At 38.2% G+C, this 12,034-nt stretch overlaps 1 protein-coding gene across 1 annotated transcript; it reads left to right on the top strand.

Annotated features, from left to right (window-relative positions):
* The first annotated feature begins 3,955 nt into the window (after positions 1-3,955).
* Positions 3,956-10,394, top strand: LOC106342308 (RRP12-like protein). The gene is given in 18 exon segments (XM_013781196.1): positions 3,956-4,069; positions 4,490-5,549; positions 5,642-5,899; positions 6,004-6,095; positions 6,410-6,619; positions 6,706-6,777; positions 6,779-7,108; positions 7,260-7,435; positions 7,519-7,612; positions 7,747-7,803; positions 8,059-8,187; positions 8,322-8,390; positions 8,473-8,586; positions 8,669-8,830; positions 8,934-9,062; positions 9,197-9,298; positions 9,382-9,461; positions 9,551-10,394. Coding segments are annotated over 17 exon segments (3,795 nt in total). The 5' UTR covers positions 3,956-4,069; positions 4,490-4,531; the 3' UTR covers positions 10,254-10,394.
* The last annotated feature ends 1,640 nt before the right edge of the window (positions 10,395-12,034 follow it).

Below are 12,034 nucleotides of genomic sequence, written 5' to 3'. Positions count from 1 at the left end.
ATGACTGCTCATTCGAGGGGGAGCTTACGTAGTTGTACTCTTTTTACCTTACTATGGTTTTTCCCATTGGGTTTTCCTAGAAAAGTTTTTAACGAGGTAACGTAGACGTTAAGCAAGAAGCGATAGTGACACTGGTCTCCAAGGGGGAGTGTTATGAACATGTCAAAAGTTTCGGCACCGAATTTGACATGTTACGTAAATATAAATCATGTGGAGCCCACTATCACTATGCATGCACAGTAACTTTACTTTTTCATTTCTATATAAACGATCGTTTCGATCGTTTGTAACACACATCCATCCCTTCTCCTTCTAATAACACATTCTCTCTTGTTATCGGTGTTATCTTCTTCCTACGGATATAAAATTTTGCTTTATTTAAATTTCCGCGATTCAATAAAATTCCAGTTCTTTTTATAACAGGTTTTACATTATTCAATAACTAATATGGAGAGAGTAAAAAAAAAAAATATGGAGAGAGTTGTAAACTCTAGGCTGGTTTACGACACAGCCTCTATTTTAGATCTGTTTTTCTTTTATCGGTATGCGTTGTGAACAAAGACGAACAATCATAAAGAAATCAAAATCAATTAGAGAGAAAATATGATTGAAAAAATATATGATTGAAGCAAAACCTGTTTATAATATATATATAGATTTTATGAACAAATCATTTACAGCAAAACAAACGATATGAGCCTGAACACCGCCACTGCTTCGATGTATTGTGGTGATAACAAGATTGAACTTTTACGGTCATTGAGCTCAATAAATATGTTTTCACTTCTCCACTTCAGGTATACCTTCAAAATGTATTTATTTAGGTGCTCTACAATATTTACTGGTTGTTTATTAATGCTGCCTCATTGAAACAGTCAACTGAGTTTCTTTGCGATGGAAAGTTCATGGGCATGCAAACAGAGAACACGTCCTTTTCTAACTGTTCCAAGAAGCTACAACAGTGCTTTCGTCCTTCACATGCATTGCACGTGATGATTCAAAGCCTTTGGTGTTGCAGCTTCCAGGTAACCAACATTTACATTCAGTTTGTACAATCAAATCTCTTACTTAGCTACACTAAACTCTGAAGAAGAAAAGTTTAATCTGTCCCAAAGAGTTGCTCATAAGATTTCTCCTCTTGGCTTACATCTTATACATTTTTGAATGTTTATTATTTAGTAAATGTTTCGTTCAATTTATTTTAAAATTTTTATTTGCAAGTGAAACACCAAAGAATAACGATACTTCCGTTTACTTTGAAACAAAAATAATAGCATTGGTATTTAAATATAGTCTCCAGAGTATTTGAGCTTTTAGTATTTGGATATTTGAAATTGGTTTTCTTGCTGATGTACAAGTTTTTAAAAATTATATCGTTGAAGTTTCCTCGCACTACAAGGATGAAAAAAAATTTTAAATCGCATAAGCTCGAACATAATTGATAATACTACACAATTTCAATAAAATATTTCCTTCAGCGAACTATCTCATTGTTTGTTTCCTTAGTAGTTTGGTTGATAATTTTTTTTTGTCAACGTTCGGTTGACCATTTTAATTGATAATATTACACAATTTCAAAAAAAATACCAAGTGTTTCAAAAATACCGAAGTCTTATTTATTTCGCGAAAGATAAGGAGGCTTCGAGGGTCCTGAATAAAGTTGTAAATAAAGTCCTGTTCGTTTGGTTGCCGCAGGTCTCGGCGTCAGCGGCAGCGTCAATGAGGACAGTTGTTGTTCGTTTCGCAGACGCTGACGCTGCCGCTGCAGCTGCCGCTGCCGCATACTATATCGCGACCGCAGATTTTATCGGCGTCAGCCGCAGGACGCGGCGTTCGGACGCGGCGTCAGACGCAGTTTCCTGCGTCAACGAAACGAACAAGAGTTGACGCAGAATGTTGACGCTGCCGCTGCCGCCGGTACCTGCGGCAACCAAACGAACAGCCCTTAAACCTTCTGTCCTTCATCCGCCGTGAACAAAAAAGCCCACTCTGTGGAAAGCAAATAAGACTGTTTTCCATGACAATACTAAAAAGATTAGCATGGATTTTGTGACTCTAATACATATAACCTAGGCACCACATTAAATAAAAACATGTCTCGACAAACTTGGGTGGCATCATAACGAAAATATGAGCGATAAGTGTTGGAATCAAATCAAGAAATCATTTACAAAGTACTCCTAGAAGAACTCCGATCCTATGTTACATTTCAACTATACAGACTCCAAAGGCGAGAATAACATGACACCCAAACAACATAAACTAAAGATGCTACCTATGCTACTAATAAACAATAATAAAATTTTGTCTGCTTCCTGTGAAATTCAACCAGTTACTTATTATCTTCAATCATTTAGCTACAACATATGTTAACATACATAACTAATAAAATATATTATTAGTATAATAAAAACAAAATCCACTCATCAACCAATTGATATCTGATAATATGAACAATACAACTTGATGTTATTAAACAACATATTTTTTTTTTTTGTCAACTTAGCTTTTCATTAAAGCTTATCAGAAGTAGGAGTACAAATAAAGTTTACAAACATATGGACACAAGAAAAAGACGTGTCATACAAAAACTTAAGCACAATCCACATGTTAAAGAAGAAGCATGCAGATCGGAGAAGCTTTTGCTCCACCGCCAGTCAAGTTTCAGGCTGAAAACGCCGACATACTCTTCAACGTTCTTGCAACACTTCCATCTTCTTTGATTTGCACTCACTACTAGTCTCCCTTACACCTTCCGCCGATGTTGATGCTTTGTAAATCTTACATCTCCGGTTCATAACACGGGGACTTCTCAATCAAAACCCAAAGTAGATCCTTAGTTGGACCGCTCACATTAGAACGCCAAACTCTACTGAACCTCCTTTGAAGCAACTGACTTTTAGTCCATCATCTTCATCCCCTTTCCAATTAGAAAGCCCAACCCTTTGGCCTTCATCGGCAAACTATAACGGGTTAAGACTGATTTCTTGAAGAAAGGTTCTGAGCTTAACCTTTAAAGAAGATAAACCAAATACCAACAATCGGGATTTTGTATGAACTCGCGAAGAGAGAAAAAAGTTGAATCCGATCTACAAGACCATAACTTTATTCAAACTCAGTCTTCATCGGAGTACAAGAGAAAAGCCATGAAGTTTTGCTCCGCTTCAGACTGAAAACGTCACAACAAAAGTCGCCAACGCGAAGGAGAGATTCGCCGAGCGAAGGGAAGGATCGATCATACATATCGAAGTATTTACATCAAAAAACAAAAAAGAAGATGGTAACCGGCGGCAAAAGCCACCAGCACCGAACATGAATCGTTATCTGAAAACTCTTTTTAGAGAGAAGTTGGAGCACTTAGAGAGGGTTTGGTCCAAGTTTTTCTCAATTTTTATTAAACAACATATCTCAACTTCAAAAAGCCACTTTCTTCATCACATAATCTCATTCGTCCATAATTAGTGCCACCATCATGAGAGTACTACAAAATTAGAAAGAAAAAAAACCAAAAAAGTTAACATAATTAGCAAGTCTAAGAGTTAATTTACCATATAAACAATGGTATCTAAAATCAAAGATTCACAATAAAATTAGACAAATTCACTAATATTCCGCCCTAGGGGCCGACCCTAGTTTGACATATATATTATTTGTGACTTAGTTAAAGTAATCTGAATAAGAAACATAACTAATCTATCGGTAAATCCAAAGACATACAACCAACTCAAGAATTTACTTTAGTGTTTTTAATACTGGATTAACTATGAAGAAAAAGGACGTTAATCGTATAAATCAATGTTTTTAAATGGATACCGTATCGGTCCGTTGGACCGGTTAAACCGCAATACCGGTTAAACCGCAATACCGGTTAAACCGCAATCTTTTGGTCAAAACCGCCTTAAAATTACAAAACTGGATTAAATCTTAAACCGTGGATTAAATTTCGTGGGAGAACCCTAAAAGGCTTCTCGTTTCATTGCCGCCAACATCAGACATTCAGACTTCTGTACTTACCGATCTTCGAGCAGAAACAAACTCCACGAAGGGTCTTCTCCTTCGCTATATCCAGGTTAGAATCTCGACCAACCTTACTCTCTCCTCCTCCTAATTCTCTCTTCGTTCGGGTTCAGTCTAAAGTTCGAAGCTTTATTCGCTTAGTTCATGTTTTCTGAGACCACACATTTAAAGCTTACAATTTTTTTTTGGTAGAGTTTTGATCATTACATGCTCCGATGATTAGTTTCATTTGTAATGAATGATAATTACCAAGTTTGTTTTCAGCTTTTGATTAGTTCCAATCGCATGATAAAGTTCTCTCTTTTATTGTTTCACATATCATCAGAATCTCTGAAGCTCCTCAGTCTTACTCTTGAACATTTACGAAGATTGTTTTTAGCTTTTGATTAGTTACAATCGCATGATGTTGCATTAAAGGTTCCGTCTTTTCTTGTTTCTCAAACAAACCTAATAGTTCCGGTTTTTATTTTAGACATTTCCACCTGGAATAGTCGAGGAAAACGGAAACCTAGTTATGGATTCATTATGTCTCGACATTGAAACCGGCTTGTGCCTCACACCCTCAGAACCAGACCTCCCTCTTTCCGCTGACTTTGGGGAGTTCATGCTCTCTCGCTTATCACAATCCAAACGACCTGACCATAACCACCTCTGCGCTGTAATCGACGAGCTATCAAAAGCTCTAGCGGAAGGTAACCATAGCCGGACCCCCGTGGCTTACTTCGCCGCAACGTGCAGCTCCCTGGACAGCCTCTTGTCTGCAGACGCTGAATCACCTATGGATGTAGTCCAGCCACATGTTGTCATCCTTTCCCTTGTGTTCCCTAAAGTCTCACCAGGAGTACTGAAGAGGAATGGTTTGGCTTTGCGTCTCGTCCTCAGCGTTCTGCGTCTAAGATCAGTTACATCTGAGTGCTTGATCTCAGCATTGAAGTGTTTAGTTCATCTCCTCATGATGGGGAATGAAGTCTCTGAAGCTCACAGCATCTTGCTGAATCTTGTAACTCATTCAGATGGAAAGGTAAGAAAGCTAGCAAACTCGTGTCTCCGTGATGTCCTGGAGAAAACTCGTGGTACAAAGGCATGTCAATCAGTGAGTGGAACTATCGCAGAATCATTCCAGAAACATCTAGACCTCGCTCATAAGTCAGAAGCGCGCTCTGCGGAAGGAGCACAGCAAGTGCTTTACCTTCTCAGCACTCTAAAAGAATGCTTGGCCCTGATGTCGAAGAAACACATAGCTAATGTGATTGAGGGCTTTAAGATGCTGATGGTTACGCGAGATGCATTCGTAGCAAGGCCAGTGATCGACTCTTTAAACGCACTTTGTCTCAATCCAACATCCGAGGTTCCGGCTGAGGCGCTGGTCGAAGTGTTGTATCATGCTGCTGTACTGTTCTCGGCGCCGGAAACATCTGCTGATGCCATGACCTTCACAGCACGCTTGATGAAAGTTGGGATGATGAGGGCTTTTTCTATGAACAGAGATGTTTGCGTGGTTAAGCTTCCTGGTGTGTTCAATGGTCTGAAAGGTATGCTGTTGTATCTATGCTCCTTCCTGCTTTTGTTTTGTCAATGCGGTTTATCTGATTGTTGCGATGATCTTTGTGTTTCCCTTTGGCAGATATTATTGCGTCTGATCATGAGGAGGCAATCTTTGCAGCAACCGATGCGTTGAAGAGTTTAATATGTTCATGCATTGATGAAAGCTTGATCAGGGAAGGCATCAACGGAATCCGGAATTCAAACTTGGATGTAAAGAAGTCTAGTCCAACAGTTATTGAAAAACTGTGTGCAACGGTTGAAAGCTTGCTTGATTACAAGTACCATGCGGTCTGGGACATGGCTTTTCAAGTTGTTTCGACCATGTTCAATAAATTAGGTAATTTTTGTTATTCTCTGTATTGTTTGTTTCTTTGTACTTCAGGGAGTTATTTTGAGCAATTGTTTGCTTAGTTGTTCATGTGCCTTTCTTTAAATTTTCAGGGGAAGAATCTTCATTTTTTATGAGGAAGACCCTCGAGGATTTATCAGATATGCAAGGTTTACCTGATGAAGGCTTTCCTTATAGGAAACAGGTAACTGTACTGTTATAGTATTGGATCCTAATCACCATCTGCTCAGGTTCTAGACATAAGTATAAGTACTTGAAATAGTTATGTCACTTGTGATTGAAAGACAGTATCGCTTAGTGGTGGCTCTTATGTTGTTGGTATAGAAATTTGGTACAAGAAATATACATGCAGAACTTGTTATGTGAGCGTGCCTTCATTTTAGTTAGAAATGAATGATTCTAGGATATAAGATGATGCAACATGTATTAGACCGAACTTATTTTAGCTACATCTTGTATTTTCCTTACTGATGTTATCTTTTTGTTGGCGATCCCCAGTTGCATGAGTGTGTAGGATCAGCTCTTGGTGCTATGCGACCTGAAACATTTCTAAACATTGTGCGTTTAAACCTTGAGGCGAGTGATCTGTCTGAGGTAAACGTTTGGCTCTTCCCAATCCTGAAGCAGTACACAGTTGGAGGACGGCTAAGTTTCTTCACGGAGACTATTTTTAGAATGATAGAAACAATGAGCCAGAAAGCTCAACAGGTAATTTTTTTTTATCTCTACCCGAATTATAATTTTTTCTTATCTTCATTGTCTCTAATGTTGTTGCTAATTGTTTTTGATGGCAGCTCAAGCTACAAGGTCTTACTGCAGCATCTAGGAGTGTGGATTCTCTCGTATACTCATTGTGGGCTCTGTTACCCTTCATTTTGTAATTATCCTGTGGATACTGCGGAGAGCTTTGAGGATCTGGGGAGAATATTGTGTGGAGCTCTTCAAACGCAGGCTGAAAACCGTGGAATTATATGCACCAGTTTGAATATTCTGATTCAACAAAATAAGAAAGTTGTGGAGGGTAAGGAAGTACCTGTCAATGATGCAAGTCCTGCGTTGGTTCGAGCTATCGCTCGTTATGATTCACACAGTGCGGCAGCTAATTTGGAAGTTATACGGTCGTGTGCTCCTAAGTTATTGGATGTTTTGTCAAAAATATTTCATGAATCTGGCAAAGATGATGGCGGTTCTCTTCAGGTAACTAACAATCTTAAAGGGCTCATTAAAATGTCACCAAAGTTTGTTCTTTTTTCTTGTGTGATTGGTCTCTGTCCCTCTCTAATTAGATATCCTTAACGTTATGAGAGCTTATCAGAGTATTTGTTAATTCTTGTTATCTTACTTTCAGTCTGCGATAGGGAATTTGGCTTCCATAGCGGAGAAAAAGACTGTTTCAAAGCTACTTTTCAAGACACTGCGAGAGCTTTTAATGGCTACGAAAACTGCCATAGCAGAAGATGAAAGACCTGTTAGTGGGATGGACGTGGATAATGCTGCAGACAAAAATTCTTCTTCAAACCTTAGGTACTGTTAATTCCAAATGTGTTTCTGGTTTTCTTAGTCGCTACTGAGCCAGAGTTGACATTATTGTCTACTTTTTATTCCAGGGCAAGGTTGTTTGATCTGTTAGTTTCTCTTTTACCTGGTTTGGATGGTCAAGAAGTAGATACCGTATTCAGTTCTTTGAAGCCTGCAATGCAGGTTTGTAAACTGATTTATTGTATTGAATGATTCATTGTTCTGGGTGTGGCTGTGATTTATCCTTCTGCACGAAGGTGCGTTTGGTGAATTGTGTTGATGAGTGGTATATGCTAATGTGGATCTTTAAACTGCAGGATCCCAAGGGACAAATTCAAAAGAAAGCGTACAAAGTTCTTTCAGTTATCTTGAAGGTATTGCTTTCTTTGCCTCTAAGCTTCCACGCTCGACTAGGTCAAGTATATTGATTCATTTAGTGAATATTTGACTTCTCACTTAAGCATCAAGATATTATATGCTTGCTCACATTTGTTAAACAGTAGATGACTAACAGTAAGTTGTGACCCCTATACACTGATCCATTCTATTTAGGTCCTTCAACAACTTTAGCTTTCGTTCTTAAATAGATCTTGACTAATGTCTTCAGTACAAATGTTTTCTGTTGCCAGAGTTCTGATGGATTTGTTTCAAAGAACCTGGAGGAGTTGCTTGAGCTGATGCACAATATATGCCATGTCTCTGCCAAGCGCCATAAACTTGATTGCTTATACTTCCTATTAGCTTATGCGTCAAAGACGGTAAGAAACTAGCCCTTATAGCTTTATGCGTATTTTGACCAAATATATTACGATATAGCTGTAGGTTTTAATTAGAGATGCATTTGGTTTCTTGTTCAAGGATATAGATGCTGATGTTTTATTTTCCCGTACAGGATGATCTAAAGGCGAGAAAGGACATTGTTTCTTCATTTCTACCCGAAGTTATACTTGCTTTAAAGGAGGTACTAAGCATTGCTTGAAACTGTTTGTGTTTAACCTATGATAGTGCAAGAATCATTATTCACATCTCTGCTGTTTCTGCAGGTAAATAAGAAAACAAGAAGCAGAGCCTATGACGTGCTTGTTCAGATTGGGCATGCATACGCAGATGAGGAAAATGGTGGAGACAATGAGAAATTACATGGTTACTTCAATATGGTATGTTTAATCTAATCTTAACAAGCCACTGTAACATTTTTTCGTCAAGATTGGTTGTTTACCTCTGTTATAATCATCATAGGTGGTTGGTTGCTTGGCGGGAGAAAAACCTCAGATGATTAGTGCTGCCGTTAAGGGAGTAGCTCGTTTGACATATGAGTTCTCCGATCTCATAGCTAGTGCTTACAATTTGCTTCCTTCAACATTTCTTCTCCTCCAGAGGAAAAATAAGGAAATCACAAAAGTGAGTTTATCTATCTTCTTTAAAGAAGCCACGACAATATGTTGCTGCAAGTTAGCCATTTTCTCTTTCTGAAACTTGGAACCAAAACTATTATGGAAAACAGGCAAATTTAGGTTTGTTAAAGGTGTTGGTGGCTAAATCACCCGTTGAAGGACTACACGCAAACTTAAAGAGCATTGTTGAAGGCTTACTTAAGTGGCCAGAAGGAACCAAAAACCTTTTTAAAGCAAAGGTTTGTTTCAAATACCTCTCCTGTAGTATGCTTTTTGGGAGGCATACAATACTAGTTGTGTATATATATAATATATATTAGGATTTGTATTTGCGGCTTCGTGTCCTATTTTGAAAGTCATGTTGGTATAATAGGTGAGGCTTTTGTTGGAGATGCTCATCAAGAAATGTGGCACGGAGGCTGTCAAGTCTGTGATGCCTGAGGAACATAGGAAGCTCCTTACAAACATCCGAAAGGTTTGCTAACAGTTTTCAAAGTTGTTTAGATGTCACTATCTGAGTAATGTATACCATTCATCTTCCCTTGGTTTTAATCTCAGGTTAAGGAACGTAAAGAGAGGAAATATGCAGCTGGCTCTGAGATGAGTAGATCTCAGCATTCAAAAGAAACCCTATCAAAGTACCTTTCCCAACTCAGCTTTCAGATAATCTCTCATAGGACTTTCTGAGTGGTCAAGTAATGCATGTTCTTGATTTTTTGTCTTCCAGGGCCAGCCGGTGGAATGATACCAAGATATTTTCTGATTTTGCGGATGAAGACGAGGACAGCGATGGAGACTACATGGATGCAGAGTCGAATGGCCGTAGCAAGGCTCCCTCTGTATTGAAATCTAAAGCATCCAAAAAACATCCGAGGCAGAGTCATCTTGAAGTTGACGAGTCAGATGATGAACCGCTTGACTTAATGGACCGATACAAAACAAGATCAGCCCTTCGATCAAGCGAGCTTGGCAGAAAACGGAAAGCTGACTCGGATGAAGAAGCAGAGTTTGATGCGGAAGGACGGCTAATCATCTACGAAGGAGAGAGATCCAAAAGAAAAGAAATCTCTGATGCAGATTCGGATGCCAAGAGCAGGTTCTCTGTAAACACATCGAGGAAGAACCAGAAGAGGTTAAAGACATCAGAGTCTGGATACGCTTACACAGGGAAAGAGTATGCAAGCAAAAAGGCAAGTGGGGATCTTAAGAGGAAAGATAAGCTTGAACCGTATGCATATTGGCCACTTGACCGTAAGATGATGAGCCGTAGACCAGATCAGAGGGCGGTTGCAGTCAGAGGTATGTCTAGTGTGGTTAAGCTGACGAAGAGGTTGGAAGGTAAGAGCGCTGCGGAAGCACTTGCCACTACTAAGTTCAAAAAGTTCAGGAGTGGTAAGAAGAAATCGGCTGGGAAGAAGAAAAGCAAGTAAGCTTCTCGCAATGTTTTAAGATAATTATTCAAAACCACATTTTTGACTGAAACTTCACATACCATTTTGTTCATTTGTTAATTTTAATCAGATCTTGAATTTTTTTTTTTTTCCAAAGTTATTATAAACTTCATATACATATAAGCATTCCAGTTTGATGAATCTGTTATGTCCTCGCTTGTAGTAAAAATAACAAAAGGTTAGCATGGCACTGATTTTCAGAATATCATTGTTCTTATTACATTTTATTTTTACGAGTGAATCTGTTAGAAAACCAAAACAAATTATGAAATTAACAATTTGCCTTAAAAGCATTGTTGTAGACCACGTGGTGGATCAGAGCTGGATCAGAAGAAGGCAAATTTGAGGCATGTGCAGTGTGTAATAGTGATTTTTGGCACATTTTTAATTTTGCATAAATGCGTATATTGAGAGTGCAAATACCCTTATTTTTACATAGAACTTGCATAGAACCAAGTCATAAAGCTTTAAAAAACGATTACATAAGAGCATCTGCAGAACAATACAAGCCAGGATGCTTATCATGGGATTTAAGTGTATCCCCTACAAAACAGTATAAGCTACGATGCTTCCAATTCCAAAATAAGCAACGTTGTTTTTCTGATGCTTGCACTGTTTGCGGGATCCACTGATACGTGGGAGTCCGTGATCGGTTGTGCGCTAATGGTGGTCTAAGGGAAATATATGATGAACCAGAACCAATCAGATTTTTCGCTCTATTGACTTATGTGTTTGGCACCGAATAACTTTAACCACGTGCACGTCCACCACGGTTCTCACGTCTCTTTGATTTCTTCGTCCACGACTTGTGGATTGCCAATGCATTTCCCTAATCTTTGTTGATGGTTTAATTGTTTTTTTCTAAGTATTCTTTTTCTTACAGGTGTCATGACTCATGAGATCCAATCCGTCTCTTTGTCTTGTGCTTTTTTATAATAGAGATTAAACAGGTTTTGCTCCTGAAACTATGTCCTAACTCCTAATGTATCCCACCATGTTTCTTTCAAGTTTAATAAGTATTAGTTAAGAGTCGAGAGACAGAGACGGAAACACGCAATAAAAGAAAGCACGCTTATCAAATTCAATCCTCGCCACTGTCCCAAAGTTTGTTCAGATGTCAATTCTTTTTAAGACAGTGTAAGTTAGTTCTTGTACTAGAAGATGAAAGAAACAAATAATGTATACATGAATAAATAAGAAATCTTTCGGCTGTCCTTGGTGTCTTAGGAAATCTTTTATTCCTTTGTGGACATTGCATAATGCTAATATTTCTGGCGGGCACACATTTTTTATTTAAGACGTTTTTTGAATATATTCGATACACACTAGAGCTGGCAAATAAACCGAACCCGATCCGAACTCGGCGTAAATACCGATTAAATCTTGTTTTATGGTATTTTGGGTTATGAGTATTATCCGAACCGAACCCGAACCTAAATGGGTACCCGATAAAACCCGAAAGATTCAAAATCCCCCAAAATAGCTTGTACCAAACATGATCTTAATTTCTAATATGTATCTAAAATACACTAAGAAATTATTGAACATCTAAAATAATTATCTATTACATTAAGGTTGATGGTTGATGGTTGAAGTTGGAGGTTGAAGCTTGAAGTTTTTAGATTTTGGTTTTGTTTTCATTGTATAACGTTTCTCATTTTATGAGAACTTGATTTTTGTTTTATACTTTCTTTTATTTGGTTTTCTTTCTATCAATAACTATGTTTACCTTTCGTTTGATTTTGAATGATCGAGTTTGA

The sequence above is a fragment of the Brassica oleracea genome, chromosome C4 (assembly GCF_000695525.1).
Source record: "Brassica oleracea var. oleracea cultivar TO1000 chromosome C4, BOL, whole genome shotgun sequence".
Lineage (NCBI taxonomy): Eukaryota > Viridiplantae > Streptophyta > Magnoliopsida > Brassicales > Brassicaceae > Brassica > Brassica oleracea.
This window is presented reverse-complemented; position numbering and strand designations above follow the sequence as displayed.